The 26751-nt window shown below is 37.2% G+C and overlaps 1 protein-coding gene across 2 annotated transcripts in view; it reads left to right on the forward strand.

The window, feature by feature from the left end:
* Positions 1-26751, forward strand: part of hcn1.S (hyperpolarization activated cyclic nucleotide gated potassium channel 1 S homeolog) — a 231771-nt gene that overhangs the window by 160801 nt on the left and 44219 nt on the right. For both annotated transcript variants that reach the window (XM_041580579.1, XM_041580578.1), the window contains exon 4: positions 14589-14807. In XM_041580579.1, coding sequence (XP_041436513.1) covers positions 14589-14807 — 219 coding nt within the window. The remainder of the gene's footprint in view (positions 1-14588; positions 14808-26751) is intronic.

Here is a 26751-nt window from a genome sequence, read left to right on the forward strand (position 1 = left end):
GTTTAGTTCTTCTTTAACATTTTCACATATTTATGATCTTTAACAGATGGCTATAGACTACTCATCATTTGTGAAGTCCTGATGCTTTCAAACGTGAAAATGAATAGAGACAAAAATGTTCCTGCCATACAATTTGCAGGTGTTGCTACCCAGTAGAAAGAAGTTTCTTTCATGCGCTTTAATTAGTGATTTTCTATTGCTCTAAAGAATTTTTTGGCCTTTGCCTGTGCAGAGGACTGTGTAATGCGAATCATTATGTGAAGCCTCTTCAAGAGCCAAGCACCGCGCCACTCCAAAGCTGTGCACATCTGCTTTCTGCAGGTTCACAAAGAAACTTTTTTTCAATGCATTTCATCTATCTGTTGTGCAATGGATGATCATAGTCTGACATGATTTGTTTTTGACTGGTATTACTGATTGGAGTTTATATATATGTCCCCCTTGTTCTCAATAGTGGCAGTGATTACATTGTTTGTAACTGGGCAGTGGTAGTGTATGGAGACGCAAAAAAGTGCTTTAATAGAAAATAATGCATTTTGGGATGTTTTTCTTTGTGCATAGTGCATTTGGTTTTTACAGGTATGGGATCCATTATCCAGAAATCTGTTATCCAGAAAGCGTGAAATCCAGAAAGCTCCAAATTACAGAATGACCATCTCCAAAAGACTCCATTTAATCCAAATAATTCAATTTTTTAAAAATGATCTTTTTCTCTGTAATAATAAAACAGTAGCTTGTACTTGATCCCAACTAAGATATAATTAATCCTTATTGGAAACAGAACCAGCCTATTGGGTTTAATTAATATTTAAGTGCCTTTCTAGTAGATTTAAGGTATGACAATCCAAATTACAGAAATATCTGTTATCCAGAAAACCCAGGTCCCAAGTATTCTGGATAAAAGGTCTCATACCTGTAGTGTAAATTGACTGTCATACCATGGCAATGATTATGGGGCATATTTATAATTGCATTAACGTCAATGGGCGTTTTTCCTTGTGATGATGACTTTTTGTCCTAATGCATTAAAGTCGATGGGTGATTTTCACGGTTTTTCTCACTCCAAATGCATTAGAGTCAATGGAATATTTTCTCAAGGTTTTTCCTCACTCCAAATGCATTAAAGTCAATGGGCATTTTTTCATACGGCAAATTTTTGTCTTGCGACTTTTATATTGCTTCAAATTTTTGAAAAAATTTTGAAAAAATTTTCAGATGCAAGAAATAAGACATTTCACAGCAAATCCATGACTGCTGAAATAATTTGCTCAGTACTATTTATAATTGCCAGGCATAGTGCTGGACAAGACGTAATTCCAGAGCCCCCTTTGCATGTTGCACTCACCTACATTACCAAGCTCTGCCAATTGAATCTCACCAAGATTTCATATGCAATGCCATGCACAAGGGAACACACCCATTGATGCACTTTTTCTGCACTTTGCACTCTTGCACTGGCTATGCTGGATTATAGATACTGCGGAGAGATGGGAAGTGTGAAGATTGGAAGGTAAGTGCAGCATTTAAAGAGAATGCTCTGTTTGTAAAATAGAGCTGGAGAATGCAATATATGTGTAACAGTTGAAATCCTTAAATAGGTTTATAACAGACATGGGTTTAATATTAGATGAATATTTAATATAATATTTCATATTAAAAGTAGTGATGGGCGAATTTGCGAAACGGCGCCGGCGTCTCATTTTTGACGCCGGCGCCCGTTTTTTTACGCCGGCGTCCGTTTTTGACGCCGGCGTCCGTTTTTTCGGACTCCGGCGAATTTTTGCCGCAAATTTTTGCCGGCGTTTCGTGAATTTATTCGCTGGCTGCGAATCGCGCAGATTCGCCGTTAATTCGCGCCTGCCGAATAAATTCGCCCATCACTAATTAAAAGCTTTGGTGACTGGTCACAAGACTTATGCATCTCTCTGGGTTCCCACCAGCCATTATGTTCTCCTTCTAGTCCAAGCATCCCAGGATCTGCTGTCATTGTTGTTAAAAGGCACATGATGTACATTTACATAAAATAGCCAAGGTCATACTGCATGTTCTCCTATGAATAAGCAGATCCCATGGCTCAGTGTAGTGAGCATCTGTGATAACCCTCTCTGCTGTAACAATAAACCAGCCAAAGTGATATGCCAGTATATTGTATAGATATATTTTCACAATTGCTGAAATGAAGATTTATAAATCAGCCTATTACTCATATAAATAAAGCTTGTGAATTTGATATGATCGTGGACACAGACCTTGCCACGTTTGATTAAATTCAAAGACACTCAAGGACAATACAGTTTATTGACATTTCAGGCATTTACATTATGTAGTTGAATGATTGAGACTTAAAGGGGTTGTTCGCCTTTAAATTAACTTTTAATATGATGTAGAGAGTGATATTCTGAGACTATTTGCAATTTTTTTCTTTTTATATTAATTGCGTTTTTTAGTTATTTAGCTTTATATTCAGCAGCTCTCCATTCTGCAATTTCAGCCATTTTAGCATCAGGTTGCTAAGGTCTAAATTACCATAGGAACCATGCATTAATTTGAAAATGAGACTGGAATATAAATCGCATAGGACCTGACTAGAAAGATCAGTAATCAGTACTGATGAGCGAATCTATCCCGTTTTGTTTTGCTGAAAACCTGTTAAAAAAATTCACAAAACAGGAAAAATTAGTGAAACTCATTGAAGTCTATAAGCGACAAATTTTTACGCATGCAACTTTTTTCTCACTCCATTAACGTCAATGGGCATTTTTCCTTGTGGCGATGACTTTTTGTCCAAATGCATTAAAGTCGATGGGCGATTTTCTCAAGATTTTTCACTCCAAATGCATTAGAGTCAATGAGCGTTTTTCTCAAGGTTTTTCTCACAGTTTTTGCCCCAGTTTCACAAAGAAAATTTGCAGATATAAGACATTTCACAGCAAATCCACGGCTGCTGAAATAATTTGCTCATCACTATTTATCAAAAGTAGCAATAACAATAAATGTGGAGTCTTAAAGAGAATTTGTTTTTTAGATGAGGTCAGTGACCCCCCATTTGAAAGCTGGAAAGCAGAAAAGAAGAAGGCAAATATTTCAAAAACTATAAAAAAAGAAAACAATGAGTACCAGTTGAAAAAGTGGCAAGAATTAGTCATTCTATAACACTTAGGGGCAAATTTACATAGGGTCGAATATCGAGGGTTAATTAACCCTGGATATTCGACTGCCGAATGTAAATCCTTTGACTTCGAATATCAAAGTCGAAGGATTTACCGCATTTGCTACGATCCAACGATCGAAGGAAAAGAACGATTTTCCTTCGATCAGAAAATTGTTAGGAAGCCTATAACATTGGCCTTGGTAGGTTTTAGGTGGCGAACTAGGGGGTCGAAGTATTTTTTAAAGAGACAGTACTTTGACTCGAATGGTCGAATGGTCGAATAGTCGAACGATTTTTAGTTCGAATCGTTCGATTTGAAGTCGTAGTCGAAGGTCGAAGTAGCCTATTCGATGGTCGAAGTAGCCAAATTCGACCATTCGAAATTCGAAGTTGTTTTTCTTCTATTCCTTCACTCGAGCTAAGTAAATGGGTCCCCTAGCCATTGGGCCAGTTGGGTTACAATGTGGCATAAAGACTTGTGTTCAGGATACTACTAAATCTGTACCAAAGTGACTGCTAAAGTAATATTATGAGTTGGTCTGACCAAGGGGCAAATTTACTTATGGTCGAATATCGAGGGTTAATTAACCCTCGATATTCTACTGTCGAATGTAAATCCTTCGACTTCGAATATCGAAGTCGAAGGATTTACCGCAATTCGTTCGATTGAACGATTCGAAGAATTTTAATCCATCGATCGAACAATTTTTCTTCGAAAAAAGGTTGCAAAGCCTATGGGGACCTTCCCCATAGGCTAACATTGACTTCGGTGGGTTTTAGGTGGCGAACTAGGGGGTCGAAGTTTTTTTAAAGAGGCAGTACTTTGACTATCGAATGGTTGAATAGTCGAACGATTTTTAGTCGTAGTCGAAGGTCGAAGTAGCCAATTTGATGGTCGAAGTAGCCAAAAAAACCATTCGAAGTTTTTTTTATTCTATTCCTTCACTCGAACTAAGTAAATGGGCCCCCAAATGTTGACCAATTAGAATCTCGAACACACAAAAAATTCTATAATGATATTAGAAGTCATCAAGTAGTTCTATGGCAATATACAAGTCGTGGAACATTACAAAGTAGGGGTATAATTTTAACTATAATACACAAGTTTCAAAGAGTTTTGTAACATCATGATGCACCATTTATAACTGGTAATATCAGTAAGCATTGTTTATGAAGCTATATATTTTACATGCTATTGATAAAAAAATATTATATTATATTATAGAATGTTCTAAGAGAATGATTACTGATGAACCTCAAGACTTATTTGGATAGATCTATGAATCATGTGCAAAGGCCAAAGGGTAATGACATCAGTTGTTTTTAAAAACTAATTCAGTCAGCCTTGTGCCGACCCCACCACTTTTCCCTAGACCATTGATGAAGATGCTCTGGATACTATGGAACGCTATTAATATATCAATTTAGCACTGACTCATTGTAATTCTCTTGAATTATTTGGTTTAGGTTTATTGTTTTGGAATTTTTATTTTATTGTTGAAAATTTTACTGGCTTTTTTTTAAAATTTAGAGAAACAACTTGATTATTGATTAATTCAGCAACAGAACTGATATGCTAGTGATTGAAAAAAACTCACTCTTATAACAAAAACCCATTCTAGATTAAAAACTATTAAATGGCAAAACAATGTGACAATGCCCATGCATTTTTTTTCATTTTATTTTAATATTTGAAACGGTTTGTTGTCAAATCTTGCTCTGTGGAGCTGTGTAGGGCAAGCTTTATGGCCTGATCTTTGGACCTCTTACATTGAAACAGAAAAAACAGTATGTAGTGTTTTAGTAAAGATATTTATACAGTATCTGTCCATTCAGTTTATAGAGCGAGTAATTAGATACCATGGAAGTTGGGCAGTGTTTGGTCCAGCCTCAGACAGATATGCTGTCTTTCTGATTTCTGACTGCTGAATGTGTTGGGAAACCATTGTTCTGATGATTGCAATTCTACATGTCTATATGATCAATAACTTAAGGAGTTAACAGGTCTCCCACCAATTCCATTTGTTCAGGTAACTGTCAAATGATTTGACCTATTTTACTTAGTTTGGCTACCAACAGTGGGTGCAGTCACATTGGTCAATGGGTAGGAGTAGCCTGCTTTTACTATTTAAATAATAAAAAATGGAGGGTTAGCAGAGATAGAAGAGTTTTAGAGGCAGAAGGAGAAGATGTTTGCAAACAAAAGGTAAGCTTTATAGGAGGATGAGGGTTAACAAGAAATTGACAAAAAGTGTAAAGAAGATTGCATTATATAGAATGAATTATTTACCTGATTATATTACTTATAAAGGCCAACATACTCCAAAGCACTTTATGATAAATACAAATGGCACGAAATAGAGAATATGGCCCTAAAACAGAGATAAATAGAGAGAAAAATAGAGAAGAGGGCCCTAATTAAGTAACGACTATTCACATTAGTAGATTACTTCTTCACAACACTATTTAATGTACAGTAAATGCATAGTCAAACCTAGACAGATGATTTGCAAAATGCTGACATTTTTTTATTATTACAGGCAAATATTAATGCAGCCAGTACCCACAAGAGCATTTCCTGGCACCTAAACTCGCTTTTATATTGACTGAATATCATATACCATCCTAACAATTTTAGCTAAGAAAGGAACAAGCTTTGCAGCTGACCCATCTATATACGTAGACTATTTTTACTTTATCTCATCCTTGGCACAGGTCCCATGTCTTTTATTCCGCCTATGGAATTTGTTTTCTGACACTTAAATAGTGCTGCCTACGCAGAGTTGGCTCAACCCTCTCAGGGGGCCCTTCAAACTCTTGCTTTACCTTTTATCTTTTGTTCCTTAACTCTGTGTTTCCTCAAGCAGGACCCAAACTCATCAGTGATACCAGCTGTTCTTCCCTACTATAGTAACACCAGGCAAAACATTTCATTATAACATGACTCCATAAATATGTTATAATAAGCAGGAAGTTAATGCATCATGTTAGCAATCTACATTTATACTGCAGATATGCTTTATGATTCATAATTATAATATAATAATAATATAGGTATGCTTTATCATTAATGATATCATAATAATATAGTGTAAAATATGCATCCCACGTGGAATTGTGAGCAGTATTCCTTTGAGCTGGAATAAATTGGCACATTGTCACCTGTCAAATTTCTGCACTCATTAGTTACAAAGGGAGACCTCCCCCAAAGATGAAGCAGATCTTATGACTGTAATTTCACTGATAGAATTTTGTCAGCATGGGACTGTTTGTAATCTGCATTAAAGCAGCCCATATGAGACAGTCAAGAACATTTATCTGGTCCAAAAATAGCAGTTTTAAAGTGTTTTCTTTACCTTAGTTTAGAGAGCATGTATCGTTGTAAAGAAACAATATGGTAAGGGGACAATTAAATTAACCAAAACTTTTTTAGGTCGCCAAAAATTCTAAAAAATCGCAGGACTTTTTTTTGGCATTTATTATGCAAAAAAACTGAGATCATTACAAATTCAAAGATACACAATCTAAAGCCTTTTAAAATCATGTAGCAGTCAATGGCAGATGTCACATTTAGAACTGGAAGATCTTACTTTGATTTGTGGTTTTAAAGATTTTCTGATGTCACTGAGGTTGGCTTTTGTGTATGGCCAGCCTAAGGGCAGAGACACACACTGCTATTTTGGGAGATTCGCTTCTTCGGGCGACTAATCTCCCTGAACTGCCTTCCCGTGGGTTAGAATGGAAATCGCCGTCGGGATGGCACTCGTATCGCTTTGGTTTTCGCCCACCGTTTCCTCGTGAGGCAAATTCAGGCGACTTTGGAAAACGAAGTGTTCTGAGTGCCATCCCGCTGGCGATTTACATTCTAGAACAAACAAGGGAAAGTTGTGCTCACCACTATTTTTTAAAACCATTAGGCAGGGGTGCAATGAGGCTGTGACCACAAAATACATATAGACAAATACAAGAGGTCCTCTGCACTCAACCAATTATCAATATATTTAAGACAGAGACATTTTGTGCATACTGCACTGAAAAATGCCTTAACCTTTAAACAAAACAGGGATTGTTTGTCCATATATTGCAATATATTTAAGCTGGACAACTACGTCAAAGTCATCCCATATCTGGCCAGTCCTACGCTTAATTTTCATCTGATTCAATTGTAATTGAATTCTTAATGAATCAGATGAAAATTGAGTGTAGGACTGGCCAGATATGGGATGACTTTGACGTAGTTGGCCAGCTTAAATATATTGCAATATATGGACAAACAATCCCTGTTTTGTTTAAAGGGTAAGGCATTTTTCAGTGCAGAGGACCTCTTGTAGTTGATTTACATTCTAGCCCATGGGAAGGCAGTTCAGGGAGATTAGTTGCCAGAAGAAGAAGCGATATGTCGCTGGGTGACTAATCTCCCGAAATAGCAGCATGTGTCTCTGCCCTAAGTGTTTGTGTCTATATAGTATAGGCCTTTATCAAACTACAATGTTTCAGAGAAAACACCACTGTTTTCTGCAACCTGACTTTTCATTGATAAATAAATCACAAACCAGATATGCAGGCAAATTTATCAATGGAGAAGATTACCAGTAGTGATGTGTGGGTCGAGTAAAATCCGACCCGCCCCGACCCTAACCTGCCTTGCCTCAGCCCGCACCCGCCTGACTTCCGAGTTCCTTTTATAGATCCGCACCCGGGGTCTCTATTTATTCCTCTATAGTTCCTCCACTGATTTCACTCTGCAGCAAGTCATTTGCACACAAGACATTACCTCCTATAAAATTAATTGGCTCCTCATTAAGGCAGTGAGTGTGGAGAGAATATCTGACAACAGCCTTTGGCAAATATAATGATACATTTCACAGTAATTTATAAAATACAGTGTTTATGCACTAAGTAATGATGAGCAAAACTGGCCCATTTCATTTTGCTAAAAAATTGCAGAACTGCAAAAAAAAATTGCAATATTTCACCAAAATGCATTGGAGTCCATGGGCCAATAAAAAGTTTTTGGTGGCCAGTCCAGATGGTGCATGCGATCCTGTTTCCAATTACATATGTCATACAGCAATGAAATTCACAGGTTGGATGATGCAGAGTCTTGACACAGGGATGTGAAGTATTCCACATATTAATAGAAGGGTAATTATTTACTATGGGGCAGATTTATCAAGGGTCAAAGTGAATTAGAGGGAATTTTCAAAGTAAAAAAATTTGAAATTCGAAGTAATTTTTTGGATACTTCGACCATTGAATAGGATACTACAACTTCGAATTTACTTCGAATTCGATTCGAAGTAAAAATAGTTCGAATATTCGACCATTCAATAATCGAAGTACTGTCTCTTTAAAAAAAACTTTGACTTCAATACTTCACCAAATTAAACCTGCCGAAGTGCTATGTTAGCCTATGGGGACCTTCTAGACCATTTTTCTAAGCCTTCACAAATCAAAGTAAAATAAATCGATCGTACGCTCAAATCGTTTGATCGAATGATTTTACTTTGATCGTTCGATGGCCAAATTCGGTGAAAAATACTTCGACTTCGATATTTGAAGTATTTCAATTCGATGGTCGAATTAAAATTCGACCCTTGATAAATCTGCCCCTAAGTATATATTAATATCTGTACAAGTATGGGACCTGTTATACAGAATTATTAGGACCTGAGCTTTTCAGAATAAGGGGCTTTCTGTAATTTGAATCACCACACTTTGAGTCTACTAAAATCAGTTAAACATTAAATAAACCCAATAGGCTGGTTTTGCCTCCAGTAAGAATTAATTATATCTTAGTTTGGATCAAGTACAAGCTACTGTTTTATTATTACAGAGAAAAAGGAAATCCTTTAAAAAAAAATTTAATGATATTTGATTAAAATGGAGTATATTGGAGATGGCCTAAATGTAATTCAGAGCTTTCTAGATAACGGGTTTCTAGGATAACGGATCCCACAACTTGTACATACTTAGAGCCAGTTATGTGCAATTTCATAACATTTTGTTCTGAATCAAATCAATTGTATTTAGTTTGCTATTTCTGTGGGTTGTTTTCCCTGTGTTCTTGTTTCAGGTGGCAAGATATTTTTAAAAAAAAAAAAAAAACATGATAGACAAAAAACAGCTGCAGAAAAAAATGCTATTGCAGAAAAAAGTGGATTGAAAGAAGAATGCTTTTTCACATCTTTGTAGAAAACTGTAAATACAAATTGTATAGGTTCACTCACTGATTTACATGAAGATGAGACATATCTTATAGATGTATAGTTCATTTGTACAACCAGTAGCATCACTATTTGCATGACAAACGTAAAACAAATGATAAGGATGTACTTAAATGGAACAAAGAATAAGTACATTCCTTCATAATGGCCCAAATCTGCTAGAACTTTGCTTTAAAGTAAGGGATAAGGTACAATTATCTTGCGTGATTGGAACAGACAATAGCTTTGATTTCCAATTTTTAGAAGAAAGAAGCAATCAAGCTTGTTATCAGATCAGAATGTTCCTTCTTCAGTTTAAGCTCTTTACTTGTAAAAAAAAACCTGCTTGACTGCGTGAAAGCTGTTGTAACCCGTTAAATCTATGGTTGTGCATTGTGCAAAGGCTGTAGGGTATTTGTAATAATTCATAAAGAGAATAATGAACAGCAGTTTTGTCCTATTCCATGCAGTTTCCAATATTGTACATGATCAAGGGCCAGGTAATAATAAATAACACAATGTTGATGTCATACGGTGAATGTGGAGCCTTTGGCCTTCCTGGGAGTCAATAAATTCCATGGACAGCCCTAATATACAATAAAAGGCAGAAGAGTTGGAAAATGATGCAGTGGTTGGTCTTTACTGATGATGGTAACAATGAGGTTGTGTTAACTTGAAAAACAGGGATCTTTTGCATTTCCTAGATGTATCACATAAACCTCAACATATTTCTGGCATATTATCTAGGAAGGAGCATTTTAATTAAGAATACAAGTCACCAGCCATGTTCCATAATAATAGCCCTTTAAACACAACAATGTTCTTTTCTTGAAGGGAGAGTTTGTAATGTGACTTAAGCCAAGTTACCAGACACAAGACTGAGCAGAACTTAGTTCTATTACAAAGCTTCTCTTAACAAGTACTCTCCTGTGTGGGCATGTCCAGATTCATCATATAACTTCCTATTACATCACTAGCTAGTCCAGTGCTGCTGCTTCAGGTGCTGACATAGTCCAATATACTACAGCTTTAACCATTAAATAACCTTTAATATGATATATATGTGAAATTGTAAAAAGTGGCACTCCCTTAAAGCTGGGTGCAAAGAACCAAAAGCAGTGTATAATCCATCCAAAAAATTTGGTCCTCTATACATATTCCTTAAAGCTAATTTTTTCATAAATCTTCATTTTTGGCACATAGTTTCCAGGGACTGCATTTTACAGATTATATACAGTATATATATATATATATATATATATATATATATATATATATATATATATATATATATATATATATATATATATATATATATATATATATATACTGTATATAATCTGTAAAACTAAAAAAACTAACTGTAGAATTTAAAAGATCAGTATAGTTTTGGTTTTAGTATTATGCTTGTCCAAGAAATCATCCAGTCCATAAGTAAAGGTACCAATGGAATCAGCCATCACATCATCCGGCAGGGCATTCTACAACCTCACTGCCTTCACTTTGAGGAATCACCTACAAGTCAAAGAGGGGGAACTCTTGATATTTTTCATTTTTCTATGTGCAAAAAGTTTCCCTGCTGTATATTATTTCCTTTACTTGGTAGTTGTGGTTACTGACCTCTGTAACCAAAAATTAGAATGAATAAATTTCATTATAATTATTACAAGTATGGGACCTGTTATGCAGCATGCCCTGGACCTTGGGTTTTCAGGATCTTTCCATAATTTGCATCTTCATACCTTTAAGTATACTAAAAAATAATTTAAAAATTAAATAAACCCAATAAGCCTCCAACACTTATATCTTAGTCGGTGTTAATATTATTGTGTTATTGTGTTATTATTATTATTTCCTAATTATTATTATTAGGAAATCATTTTTAATTTGATTAAAATGGAGTTTATTGGAGATGGCTTTCCTGTAATTCTGAGAGAATGGATCCTATACCTGTAGTAGCAGTATTATATTCTTTGCCTCTATTTTTTGTGATTTTAACAAAATAACAGAATACTTTCATCGTTACATTTTACATTGTTTTCACTTATATCAATATTAGAAATATCCATTAATGCATGCGCCACAAAAGGAGCCATTAAAACATAATCATTATTTTATTCAAATATAAGAGAAAACTTAAAATGCTGCCAAGCAGATAATGGCTCAGAGGGAAATGAAATCTATACACTTGGGTGGAACATTAGATTTGTACTTTGTCGTATTAGTTCTTTGCCACAGCATCTGTATCTTTTTTTATTTTACTTTTGAAAACTTCTCCAACACTTTTGCTAGAATTCTTCTTTTTAAAATGAAAGCAGATTTATCAAAAGTTGAATGTGAAATAATTTAGGAATTGCTGCTTGTCTTTCTATTTGATTGAATTTTTACAATGTATGTAGGATTTTTCCACCATGTCCCCCCACCTCCCCAGTGTGTGCTCTTGAATGTGCTGTGAAGTGGCCGGGGGGGGGGGCGGTGTTAGAGGAAAGAGCAACAGAGGGGAGGGCAGAGGGGGTGGCAGAGGGGAGAGAACTAGTGTTAGGCAGAAGACCCTTTAACAGGTACTTACAGAACCCAGAAAGGCTAAAATTTGCCAAATGCATTGAAATCAACTGAAACACAAAATTGCATTGCAATGAAGGCATTTTTAGCTTTGCTGTAGCATATACTGTATATTACCATACCATGTTGGTAGTTTCTTTCAAACACATCTCATGGACAGCTTCTTAAGGTACACGGGCTGATAAAAGATGTGGATGGAACAAATTAACTGAAAATCAACCAGATGTTGATTGCATGGGTTTGAATTTCAAGTTGGATTGGGGACCGCATCTGCGTGTTGATGTAGTCCTTGATTCAACTGCCTGCAGAGTGGCAATTCTGATCCAATAATTGGCCCTCTGGACACAAGACTGTTTTTTTTTGGCAAATGAACACACATGGTGAAATTTTAGCACATTATATTTTGTTGTGGTGAAATTCTGTCAAGGAATTTAAATGTAGGGGCCCACAGGGTTAGTAAACCCCCTTCATTGCTTCAGTACTGTAGTTGCCGGGCAGTTGCCCATGTATCTACCAATTTACATATTTTAATTATTGGCCCATTGGTTGATAACCGCTTCATACCACACTTTAATACTTTTTGGTAATGGGTGGTCCTTCCTCTTTGGCCTGCATCTGTTACATCTGATGTTTCATTGAGCCTGGTATCAACAAGGCCCAATAAAAGTTCTTTCCTAGAGGACCCTGAGGTCACTGACCTTTTTTATTTCAACAGGTGGTTTGTTACTGCTAAACTTCAGAAACAGATTGGAATAATTCTTATGCTGTGTTCTTTCTTAATGGATACCATATATTTACCTTAATTAGAGATTATCTAGATCGGTAGGTTGTTTAGAGCACAAGGCTCAAATTTCTAATGGCATTAAGTATCACAACGCTTTGGACAATTAAATTTAGTTGTATCTAGAAGGGGTTTGGGGGTTACAGCTGCATTAGTGGTGAGGGCCAGTGTAGATTCAGTGTAGATTAGTCTCAACACTCACTGGTATTTTTGCAGACTAGGTGATGTTCTCCGAAAGTTTCGTTTGTTTTACGTTTCTTCAAACAGAGTAGAGGTACCATCAAACCATATGCAACAAGGCAAGGCACTCAGACTGATTATAATTAGATAAAACTTTAGAAAACTTTTATTTACATAAAAATCTCTTGCCTGACGCATCTGTGTCACTAGGACACTTAGGTGCACATTTACCTAGGGTCGAATATCAAGGGTTAATTAACCCTCGATATTCGACTGCCGAATTGAAATCCTTCGACTTCGAATATTGAAGTCGAAGGATTTATCGCAATTCGTTTGATCGAACGATCAAAGGAATAATTCTTCGATCGAAGTATTATCCTTCGATCAGAAAAACCTTGGAAAGCCTATGGGGACCTTTCCCATAGGCTAACATTGGCCTCGGTAGGTGGCGAACTAGGGGTCGAAGTTTTTTTTAAAGAGACAGTACTTCTATTATCGAATGGTCGAATATTCAAACGATTTTTAGTTTGAATCGTTCGATTCGAAGTCGAAGGTCGTAGTCGAAGGTCGAAGTAGCCAAAAAAACCATTACCAGTCGCCACCTTTACAACAGAAACACTTGCAGCTTGGGTGCTTCATACCACCACAGCCCAGACCAATGTGCACCACATAAATACAGACTGGGGAGGCCCAAAATCATTGTGCCGGCCATGCACTCTCTGCACCCTATTAACAAAATAGCAAGAGAGGAGTGATACCTCTGTAGTGCTTGTCTCTTCTTATCTGTATCCAGTTCAATATCCTCTGGGCAGGGGATGAGGACTTTGAAAAAAAGTGGTATGGGTAAAGAATTATGTTGTCACTGCAGATATATGGTAAGAGGGTTATTTATTAAAGTCAGAATGCCACAAACTCAAGTTTTTTTTTTACTACAAAATCCAAATTTTTAGTGGGAAAAAATCCCCAGCGGATGGAAAAAGTCTGAATCCAAAATTCCAGCATCTCAGACCTACCTAGGTTGTGTATAAATCAATGGGAGAGGTCTCTATGCTATTTGGAAGTTTCTGTGGTCTGCACTGGAATTAGCCTGAAAATCTGAATATTTCAGACTTTTCGGGCAACAATCCGAAAAAAGCCCTAAAAATATGAGTGATTTAGGAAAAAAACTACAGGTTTTTTTTTGTTTTCTCGAGTTTGTCCCCAATCGATTAAATCATGCTTTTTTTAATAATAAATAAGGTCCAATCTTGGATTCTAGTTTGGTCGGACTTTTTTTTTTTTTAAATACTCAAAAAAATTAGGATTTTCATAGATATGCACCAAAATGTTTGGGGATCAGTAAGGAGGATGATCTGCACAATATTTAATTGGATACCAGACTTCTAGATTCTGTAGTTGCTATGGTTGAGAAAAGGATTTACTTAAATTCTAAAAAAAGGTCAAGGTCTTGTTACCTTCTGGGTAATGAAGGGTAGGCTCATATTAGTTTTTACTAATTAGGGTTTTTAAATATGGAAAGAAAACATGCAGCTTATCTTCAGTTGGTGGGCTATGGCAGGTAGGCCCGCTGTTGGCTGATTTGAGTCAATTAATTTTTTGTTTGCCTCATTTGATCATTGGCTAGATGTGGCATATACATGTTTCCTATAATGTTGTTGTTATTTACGTGTGTTGTACATAAAACATCATTTCTTGATGTCTTTTTTAGAATGATTCCTGGGGAAAACAGTATTCCTATGCTCTCTTCAAAGCAATGAGCCATATGCTGTGTATTGGATATGGGGCTCGTGCACCTGTCAGCATGTCCGATCTGTGGATCACTATGTTGAGCATGATTGTGGGAGCCACATGCTACGCCATGTTTGTTGGACATGCCACAGCCTTAATACAGTCCCTGGATTCTTCACGTCGGCAGTACCAAGAAAAGGTAAAGTCCTCTCTAATTTCTAGTATATGTTAAAACTATACCAGCCTTTTGGGCTTGTTACTTTTCATTTTGTTAAACCTGTCTTCTTTAGTAAACATATTCTTTTGGCAAGTTTCAATAAATGAATGATAGTTAAGTTCCATAACAATTCACCGTTAATGACTCCATTCTCCTTCCCATGTAAGTTGCTGTCACGGTGGTACAGTCAAGACCATAACTTGAATAGCAGATTTAAAGGAGTTTCACAAAAATTTCTTGTCCATGAGTATGCTATTAGCATTGCTTGCACAATGTTCACGGTATGCACTTTTACCACATAATGTATTCCTGAAGATATCATGAAGACAGAAACCCAACTATCTATTAGAAACACAACTGTTATAAATACACACCTACAGTATGTCCAGCATGGGTGAATTAAAAAAAAGCTTGAATTAGAAATCTGTTGTACATATTTGTGTATGTTCTAAATGATGTGCTAATCGATTATTGTTGTATTCCTGTTATTGTTACTTCTCAGCCTTGCTGTATAAGTGCAGTATAAATGTCCAACACATGTCGACCAAAGGTGCATGAAAGGTGTATGTTGCACCCTTGTGTATCATGGGCTGTTGTTTCTGCATTAGTCCTGGACAATGCCAACACTGATCTGATCCTAAAATTCTGCCTTGATAGAAAACCTCAAGCCTTTAATGTAAATAAATTCAAGGATCTAGAGGGTTTTGTAGATAACAAGTTGTCTAACTCCAGACAGTGTCTTTCTGTGGCTACTAAAGCAAATAAAGTTCTGTCCTGCATAAAAAAGTGCATAAACTCAAGGGATGAAAACATAATTATGCCTCTTTATGGGTCCCTGGTAAGGCCTCATCTGGAGTATGCAGTGCAGTTTTGGACTCCAGTCCTTAAGAGGGATATAAATGAGCTGGAGAGAGTGCAGAGACTAAGTGCAACTAAATTGGTTAGAGGGACGGAAGACTTAAATTATGAGGGTAGACTGTCAAGGTTGGGGTTGTTTTCTCTAGAAAAAAGGTGCTTGTGAGGGGTCATGATTACACTTTACAAGTACATTAGAGGACATTATAGACAAATGGCAGGGGACCTTTTTACCCATAAAGTGGATCACCGTACCAGAGGCCTCCCCTTTAGACTAGAAGAAAAGAACTTTCATTTGAAGCAACGTAGGGGGTTCTTCACAGTCAGGACAGTGAGGTTGTGGAATGCACTGCCGGGTGATGTTGTGATGCTGATTCAGTTAATGACTATAAGAATGGCTTGGATGAGTTTTTGGGAAGACATAATATCCAAGGCTATTGTGATACTAAGATTTATAGTAAGTGTATGAGTATATATAGTTTATGTGAGTGTATGGAGGGGTCAGTATGTATTGATGCTGGGTTTCATGTGGAGGGGTTGAACTTGACGGACTTTGGTATTTTTTCAACCCACTTGTAACCCAATGTAACTAACATATTCTATATTTTGTCTTTTTCCTAAGCATCAAAATGTGAATTTGAATATGATTAAACCACCGATTATCTATACTTGGCCCTAAATGGGCTTTACATTGCCTGGAGGTCCCCCACAGCATGAGATCCTTATAAAACAAACATTGTACAGAAACCTGCAATGAGAATTCTTCTTGCTGTGCCTTAAACTAGCAACTGAAAAAAAAGCTTTGCTAAAACAAAGCTTTTTGGACATTTTACTTACAACAATAAAATGCACAAGGTTGTTGTAACAAGAACAACAATACCAAAATATGAATGTTTGCTTGTGTAATAATTTCTACATTTAAAGGAGAACCAAACCCTTTTTGTTTAAATCCCCTACCCTACATAGACCTCCCTTCCCTGCTCCCCCCAGCCTAGTTGTTACCCTGGGCAAACTCTTTACTTACCCCTCACTGCAGATTCAGCACATCGGAGTTCACAGGTGCCATCTTCCGCTCTCTTCCCGAATATTACCTAAGGGAAGAAGATGGCACCTGTGAACTCTGATGCACTGAATCTGCAGTGAGGGGTAAGTAAAAAGTTTACCCAGGGTAACACCTAGGCTGGGGGGCAGCAGGGAGGGTGGTCTATGTAGGGTAGGGGGGTTGGGGATTTTAATAAAAAGGGTTTGGTTCTCCTTTAACTACTTTTTATGATGCTTGATTCCTGGCCCTAGGGTTAAACACTCAGCCACCTATGGATCACAATGTGAGTGAACCAGTCTTTACAGTTAGCTGGGTCATTAAATGAGCAGTTTTTGCTAACCTTTTTATGGAGCACAAAATCTATCAAGGAAGGGCAATTTGTTTTTTCCTTAAAGGGATACTGTCATGGGAAAAAAAAATTTTTTCAAAATGAATGAGGCTAGACATTTTGTCAATTTCCCAGCTGCCCCAAGTCATGTGACATGTGCTCTGATAAACTTCAATCACTCTTTACTACTGCACTGCAAGTTGGAGTGATATCACCCCCTCCCTTTTCCCCACAGCAGCCAAACAAAAGAACAATGGGAAGGTAACCAGATAACAGCTCCCTAACACAAGATAACAGCTGCCTGGTAGATCTAAGAACAACACTCAATAGTAAAAACCCATGTCCCACTGAGACACATTCAGTTACATTGAGAAGGAAAAACAGCAGCCTGCCAGAAAGCATTTCTCTCCTAAAGTGCAGGCACAAGTCACATGACCAGGGGCAGCTGGGAAATTGACAAAATGTCTAGCCCCGTGTCAGATTTCAAAATTGAATATAAAAAAATCTGTTTGCTCTTTTGAGAAATGGATTTCAGTGCAGAATTCTGCTGGAGCAGCACTATTAACTGATTCATTTTGAAAAATGACAGTATCCCTTTAAAGTTCTTGTTCTTTGATGATATAATAAACCATAAGTCCATTTTGATTTATTTGTTAGCACTAACTGAAGAGCAACCGTAATTAGTCACTCAGCAATTAGACCCTGACACCCCTTGTGATGTATATTTGCAGTGCTTTTTAGATTTACTTGATGTTAGAAGAACTTATTCCCTTCCTATTCCCCTTTCGATATACACATTTCAAGAAACTCTATTACATCAGTCTGTTTGCTTATGATAACACCAAAGGAATACCTCTTTAAAATTCAGTGACAGAATACCGAACTGGGCTGCAAAAGGAAAGGGAAAATGAACAGAAAGCAAACAAGAGCACTCTGGTGTATTCCTACCAAGTCAACTGACAATGATGAATGAACATATTTTGTGCTCTCACTTCCTTAAGAAAAACAAATCGAACTTCATCTCCTTGGGCTGCTGCACATATGCTGTGGGAAAAGTTTATTAGAGAGATGTTTTAATTGCATTTTCTGAAGTTTTCTGACAAAATGTAAATATTGATGTATAACTTAAAACAAAGATGTTGCACTTGCCTCAAAGCCCCAAGACCAGCCAAAACCTTTTTACGTAAAAATGCCTTGCTAATATATACTGTAAAGTAATATTTATTACATCACTCAAGTTAATTTATGTTCTTCTCATATCCATGTGTGTTTTGCCAATGACAATCATTAATCACATTTAAAAGGTATGGAACATACGGAGATGGTGCCATAGTAATATAGTAACAGACATTTAGAGAATGAGTAAATGCAAGCGATGAAGTATGTACCCCTCTAACAGCCTTTCAGCTCTTAACACAACAATGAATTCTCACCTAATTCAGCTTCTTACTCTTCATACAATATTTTCCTTCTCAGCTTTCCTCATCCTTTAAATGTGCTAAAATTTGGGATTCCTGGCACCTTCCACAAAAACCAACTACTATACAACAACATGGAAATTCCGAAACACAATATCTATCTGAGCATATTTGAAATTTAGGCATAAATACCTCCAAAATATATTTGTTACTTTACAATGTACAACTTAATTTTCCTTTGATCTTTTTCTTTTTTTTTTGCACGCCTTTTGAAAGATCAACAAGCTCTCCAGTGACTTGACAAGTATGATTGTGTAACCCAACACAAAGCTTGTAATATATGTGAATTGACTGTTCGATAAACGTTACATTTCAAAACTCCTCATCCTTTTATTTTCAGCTCCCACTTCTACATCCTCATTCAAACGAACCCCTTAACTGGATCCATTCACTTCTCTAACTACCAATCAATACACCACTTCTTTATTTTTTTTCTAATATACTGTACATGAAAGACAACTGCCTTGTACATACACAGCATCAGTCTTCTAATTCCCACAGACACTCATTTTTCAAGTACTCTCAAGTCATCGGAAAACATGTTGTTTTCAAAACGCATCAGTTAACAGTGCTACTCCAGCAGAATTCTGCGCTGAAATCCATTTCTCAAAAGAGCAAACAGATTTTTTTATATTCAATTCAATTTTGAAATCTGACATGGGGCTAGACATTTTGTCAATTTCCCAGCTGCCCCTGGTCATGTGACTTGTGCCTGCACTTTAGGAGAGAAATGCTTTCTGGCAGGCTGCTGTTTTTTCTTCTCAATGTAACTGAATGTGTCTCAGTGGGACATGGGTTTTTACTATTGAGTGTTGTTCTTAGATCTACCAGGCAGCTGTTAACTTGTGTTAGGCAGCTGTTATCTGGTTACCTTCCCATTGTTCTTTTGTTTGGCTGCTGGGGGGGGGGAGGAAGGGGGTGATATCACTCCAACTTGCAGTACAGCAGTAAAGAGTGATTGAAGTTTATAAGAGCACAAGTCACATGACTTGGGGCAGCTGGGAAATTGACAATATGTCTAGCCCCATGTCAGATTTCAAAATTGAATATAAAAAAATCTGTTTGCTCTTTTGAGAAATGGATTTCAGCACAAAATTCTGCTGGAGCAGCACTATTAACTGATTCATTTTGAAAAAAATGTTTTTTCCCATGACAGTATCCCTTTAAACCATCCCCTTCTTCCTCCTCAATAATGGCATGTTTATATGTTTTTGGCCTGAAAACAAGCTGTCGCTAATAGTGATGGGCGAATCTGACCCGTTTCGATGAAAAGTCTAAGGGGCGACAATTTTTTTTTCACCCATTGGAGTCCATGGGCATCTTTTTTGCCAGGTGTCCCCGCTCATCACTAGTCATTCAAAAAGATGGGTGGTTTCCATTTATGTTAATGATAGAATATACAGATGGAGACGATATTATGGAACATTATAGCCCAGCTTCAGTGCACCATATTAAAGCATCATTTAAACGTGTTCTGTCTGCACCCACATGATATTGGTAATAATGACCTAGCAATATATAGGGCAATGATTCATTGGATATTCCTTTCATGAAACGTATACCTTACATTATGCAGGAAAAACAAGTGATGAAAATGAGCACAGAGTATGCTCTGCTAGCTACAACCCTTGATACATACCATGGTTGTTAAAATAATACAGAATAAATCTGTCTTGACAAATGCAATCCTTCCTGAGGACCACATAATGATCATAGATGCAGCAAGACTTTCAAATTGCCCATGCATCTCACATCCAACAAATATGTAGTGCGTAAGCAGAATATTAAGGACACAAAGCCAATCAGCGATGTGCTTCACAAAACTAACCTTGAAATCACAACATAATGAAAGACATGAATTTCCCACTGCTAGTGGAATAAGAATGCAAGGCTTTCTGTTAATGTAAGTTTCACGCTGTCAGCATGTTATTGTTGCAGGTGTATGCTCAAAATAGCTCACAGAATTGTACTTCTATTTTTTTATCGAGAAAATAAGCCTGTTTGTAGCAATTACAACCCAGTACAGTCGTTGCATGTAGGTCAGAATGCTGTCTTTAAAGAGTAATCATATGATACGCTACATTGCAAGCTTTTGAGACATACTGGCCCAATATTCTTTTTTTAGACAAAGGTTTCTATGGAAAGATGATTATTTTTTCTTGTGTGATACAAGCTGTGTAATGTACTCTGGGGGGGGGGTTATCTATCAAAATCTACAGCAGGATTCTCCCTCTAAGTGTATAAAGTGAGAGAAAGTCTGTATTGCTATATTCCATTTATTGAAGTAATCAGAAGTATTTGCTTAAAGGGCATGTAAAGTCTAAAATAGAATAAGGCTAGAAATGCTGTATTTTGTATACTAAATATAAACAAGAACTTACTGCACCACAAGCCTAATCAAAAATATGATTTATGCTTTCAAAGTTGGCTACAGGGGATCACCATCTTGTAACTTTGTTAAACATCTTTGCAAGACTAAGACTGTGCACATGCTCAGTGTGGTCTGGGCTGCTTAGGGATCATCATAAATTATCAAAACAGGGAAACAAACAAAGCTGCTTGAGTTCTGCATGGCTGGGAAGTAAGGTGGGGGCTCCCCCTGCTGTTCATAAGTATGATTGTTTCCCTGCTCAGCAGTTAGGGACCGTCTGACAATTCCTATCCACAGCAGTAAATGAAGGGAGAATTTCACTGCATACAGTCAGGTTTCTTACAAAAACAGTACACATTTTTTAATTAAAGTATATAGGAGATAGGTTTCTTTTTCATTAAAGAAAGTAAAAATGGGATTTTATTTTTTTGCATGCCCTTTAAGAAGTGTAGGGCCCTATACAGTTAATAGGCCCTATAGAGAGTTAATCTTTTCATTCTTTCTTTGGGTTATTGGGTAAGAGACCCTGTAGTAGAATAAACTTTAGCATTATTGGCTGAGAGGTGTAATGACACTCCCCTGCTACACTGCTATATAGTGTGTGTAGGGAGTGGCCACTTCCTCTTTGGCCTGTGGATGGTGATCCAGCTGGATGTGCTCAGGGGAGCCTGGGTACAGCTAGGCCCAGAAAGGCCCATGTGCTTTGGAGAACAAGTCGGGGACCAGAAATCCCCGTAAATGAGGAATAGATATACTAAGGCAGACTTGTCATAGTCTCTCTTTAGGGGGCAAATTCACTAAGCGCCTAACGCTAGCGTGAATTCGCTAGCATTGGGCATTTTCGTTACTTCATAAATTCTCTAATGGACGCTGGCGTAAATTCGCTAGTGTTATTTCGCACCCTTACGCCTGGCGAATTTGCGCAACGGACGTAACTACGCAAATTCACTAACGCGCACATTGTTCTGAACACTACCTTTTATGCCAGACTTCCGTCGCCACCTCGGACCAGGCGAAGTGCAATAGAGTAGATAGGGATTGCTTCAAAAAAAGTTAAAAAATTTTTCTAAGTCCCAAAAAACGCTGGCGTTTTTTCTTTATTATGGGTGATAGGCTGAAAACGATCGAAAATTTTTTTGGGGGTCCCCTCCTTCCCCGCTACATTTCCTGACTTATGGCAACTTAACTATACAGTGGGCACATGTGTAGGGCAAAATAAAAATTTTATTTGCTGGGTTTCCCAGGCTTGTGAAGTTCTGCTACGAATACTTCCATTGGAAATTGAATTTGGCGCGTATGCAAATTAACCATCGCTAGCGTAACTTCGCTTCACTTGGCGAATTAACGCTAGTGCAACTTCGTAACCTTACGCTACCTCTGAGCGCAACTTCGGATTTTAGTGAATTTGCGGAGCACTGACGAAAATACGCCTTGCGAAGCGCAACTACGATTCTTAGTGAATGTCCCACTAGGAGAGAAAGGCAGAGAGGTGAGAGAGAAAGAGCAGCTGAAGCTCCAACAAGGATTTGCAGAAAGGGAGGAGCTTCCCAGAGGCTGTGTGTGTTGCCTCCAGTCAGGGACCTCAGTGAGGAGTTTCCTGACGACTTCCAGGAGGGAATGTGTGTGAATTCTGCAAATGCCTAATGGAGATCTTTCCTCTGTGAGAAATGCCTAATGCCTGCAGCTCTGTGTGAGTAAATATTACTATTGCCTCAGCTCCTGCGTGAGTACTAAACCTGTGGTCACTTGCCTTGTGCATAGTTAATAAACCGTTTCCTGTTTTACTGCAAGAACTTCCTGGCGCCCATCTTTTGTATGTTTTGTGTGCACAGTAGCCTGAGGGTGGTAGTTGCACTACACCATAGAGGGAACACTTCCACATGGCGAAGGCCCTGACCCTGTTGTGTAAGTCGCATGTAGTAATGCTCTACCCTGCTAGTGGGTATTTAACTAAATACAGCCAAGTAGGTGCTACAGAAGCTTTTACTAAAGTCAATGTGAATGGTAAATATATGGAGACATTCAGGTTTCATGCAGACACTTTGCTTGCTTCCTCATAGGGAGCTAAAATATTGTTTGTTGGATATTGAAAAAAGTGTGAAAAATGCTTACAAATTGCTATATTCATATGCCTGGTTGTAACACTCTAAAATTGCCTATACTGGCAGAGACTGTGCGAGGGGATAAAAAGTAATTAAATAATCCTTTAAAAAATCTATTATAACTCCTGCTGCTTGAATCCATTTGCCATATACCAGAGTAACCCATCTCATTGTCCCCCAGATGTTGGCGAATGCTGTTTGCGATGCTGCATTTGATTTTATAGACATGATTGTGTGTCAAGGCCAGCTGTATTTCATAGCACATAATGCTCTCTCAAGGTTGTCGAAGCTTGGGAAATGTACACAGTACAGTGGCAGATATCCAAGCCGGCAGATAAGATGGATAACATGTCTGCTAGATTCTGAGCCAATGGAATGCTTAATTTTAGCACCAGATGGTCTTATTATAGGCTGAAACAGCAAAGGAAATTTTATCTCTGTGCAACATAATAATAAGCACTTCCACAGATGTGCATGTTATCTACAAAATATGAATAATTGTTTGCATCGGTTTTCCGTCCTTAAAGGGCAACAAAGCCTGAATAAAGATGGTTTGTATTTAGTAATAGCAGAACATAGGGATGCATTACCCATTTCCCACACACAGAGGGCCTATGCTACCTGTTAGTAACTCCCTAGGCCTCTAGCCATTGCACCTCCTGCTTGAACCACAGAAGGCAGTGTGGTTGGGGCCTGGTGAATGATATTAAAAGGGAACTATCGTGAAAATGAACATTTTATATAAGCTTCATCATACTAAAATAAGCAACAATCAATTAAAAATTCTGTACTGTTTCTGAAATAATCACATTTATCTTCACTATTCCTCTCTCAGCATCTGTTTCTCCTCATTCTGTCTTCATGCAGCAGTTGGGTGTCAGATATTCATTGACAGTTAGATCCAATATATCTTATAGGGGGTACTTTTGCCTAGAAGATGTATTAGAGCTCACTCTGTTAAAATCATCAGAAATAATGTCTCTCTACATGCAGAATTTGTGAAAAGGGCAGGTTTTTTTGTTTTACTGGAATCAGTTGTTTGAGTGAGCTCTAATACATCTACTAGGAAAGGGAGCCCCCCTATTAGATATATTGTATCTAACTGTCAATGAATATCTGACACCCAACTGCTGTAAGAAGACAGAATGAAGAGAAACAGATGTGATAGTGAAGATAAACTTGATTATTTCAGAAACAATGCAGAATATTTAATTGATTGTATTTACAAAGTTTCTTATTTTACTATGCTGTCATTTATATTAAATATTCTTTTTCACGATAATTTAAGTGACAGTCAGTATTCCCTGATCCATGGCAATTGTCCATTTGCAGGCAACAGCCAAATTAAACAATATCTATTAAAGACTATGCCATCCCTATACACTTGAACTAGATCATTCTTGTAAGTAAAAGTGCTGGTTCATATGGAGCCAATTGCTGAAAAAACACTGTTCACAAGAACTGCAGGTTTAAACAAGATTTAATGATAATAAAAATAAATAAAAATACAGAATAACCAGAAAAAAGGCCGAAGGTCAAGGGTGGACAAAAAAATTACAGAGTGAGGTAACAGGCCAAGGTCAAACCAGGAGGTCAGTTAATGGGGAACAAGGACAGGGCTGGAACAGAACTTACGGAAAGGGGAACTCAAGAACAGGATCTCAGAATGGAAAGTCAGATCGCTTAGAAAGGCAGATGGACCAGTGATCCAGCAACAGGTTGTTTGGGATGATTGGGATATTGGCTGCAGCTGGATCATGGGTGTGGTTACCAGGGGACCCTGGTATCACTGATATCTTTCATCAGGCCCCAACTACACTGCCTCCTGTGGCTCAAGAAGGAGGAGCAGCGACAGTGTATAGAAGGTCCCTTGTTTGAAACCAGGAAGTTCATAAAACCACCTAACCTAGAGCCTACCCCCATTCAATTCTTATTTACCTTCTGTGTTACCCCCTTCCACATTTTCCATGAAGTAGAGCAAGTGCAGCTATTTATTTACACTCAGCACAACACAAAGTACTAAATTAATAAATGAAGCGTAATTGTTATTCTGTTTATGATAATGGAAAAAGTTCAGCTCTGTTGAGGTCAGTGGATATTGTACACAAGATCAGCGATGAAAAAGAGATTAAATCAGCAAACACCTTGGCCGTCCACCATGAACTTTGAAATGAGTTTTGGATTCCATTAGCAGAGGAAGATGTTGCCTAAACATGCACTGTGAAATCTGTAGGGTTTGGCTGAATAATTTTAATTAAATAGCTAGAAACATGTTCCTGTAATTGCCAGCTTGGGCTTTGAAAACACTCTCTTTAAAAGGAACATGTCCCTACGGTTCTTTTCTGTGCAATCCTGCTGTTTCTCTTTCCTGTAAACGCTATCCTGTAATTGTTTGAAAATGAGAATCTGATAATAACATCCACACTTAGAGGGACACAGTTGTAAAGTTCAACAGAAGAAATGAAAGGCTCCCAGTCTCAAACAGTTTTCTTTATTTATTTTTTTTATTTTTCACAATTAAATACTTTTTCAGCAAAAAAAATCAAATTTTTTCCCACAATGCCACATTTTTTCCAGAATTCCAGCATTGTTGCAGTCACCAGGAATATTTATGCCAGATGCATTTGCATTCAATGCATTATAATTAGTGCAATTGCACTCACATTTCTATAGGAATTAGATACCATTGCTGTCTAGTTGGAGTCATTTGGTTTGCAAGTGACTTATACATCATATACTTTTGGTACCCCTGCATTTTGATGATTGCCATGGGCTACTGTGGGAACTCTGGAGAGCTGCTGATTTGGAGGTGGCTTCCCCTTACATCAATAGGTTGATCCAATCGCTTTGGAACAGGAGGCAAGAAGGACTGAGCAGCGCAAATGTAATGATATGGAAATGGAAGGAGCACCTTTTGACACATGTACTGTACCTTTAATGAATGGGATTTTTTTCTGCAGGGACATTTGCTTGACTACAACTGGGCTAGTGGGGGTGCATGACACCTGTTATCTAAATTGGTTGAGGTTGCACTCAAAAAAAAAAAAACACATAAAAATAGTGTTGATGAATGTGCACGTACAGAATATCACCTCTTTAATGAAATTAGTACATTTTGGGGCAGATTTATCAAAGGTCCAATTTAAAATTTTTTGAAATGTATTTTTAATGTATTCACATCTCGAATGGGAGGTTTTATATATATATATATATATATATATATATATATTATATTTTATATATATATATATATATATATATATATATATATATATATATATATATATATATATATATATATATATATATATATATATATATATATATATATATATATAAAACGTATAATATTCATTTGAATATGACCGACCCAAAAATACGAATCAAATTCAATTTGAGTTTTCCTCTGAAAAAAACCAAAACACTTGAATGTCAGGAATGCAATTAACATCTTCAAATGGTTCAACGCCATTGGCTTGTACTCGGCAGGTTTTAGAATATTCTAATTAGAACTGTTTCCAGGGTCAAGGTGTGATACATCTCACATTCGAATTTAAATTTGAGTTGGTGATTTAAAATTTGAATTTGAAAATTCAAATTTACCATTTGAACCTTAATAAATCTGCCTCTAAATGTGTTAACTTGTTATATAACTTTTCAGCAGTTGTGTTTGGCTTCTTGGAGTGAGTGATATAAATAATAAAATACTATTATATTTAGTAAGGCAGCAGCATTGTGGGTAATCGGAAG

This window comes from Xenopus laevis, chromosome 1S (genome assembly GCF_017654675.1).
Source record: "Xenopus laevis strain J_2021 chromosome 1S, Xenopus_laevis_v10.1, whole genome shotgun sequence".
In the NCBI taxonomy this organism is placed as follows: Eukaryota; Metazoa; Chordata; class Amphibia; order Anura; family Pipidae; genus Xenopus; species Xenopus laevis.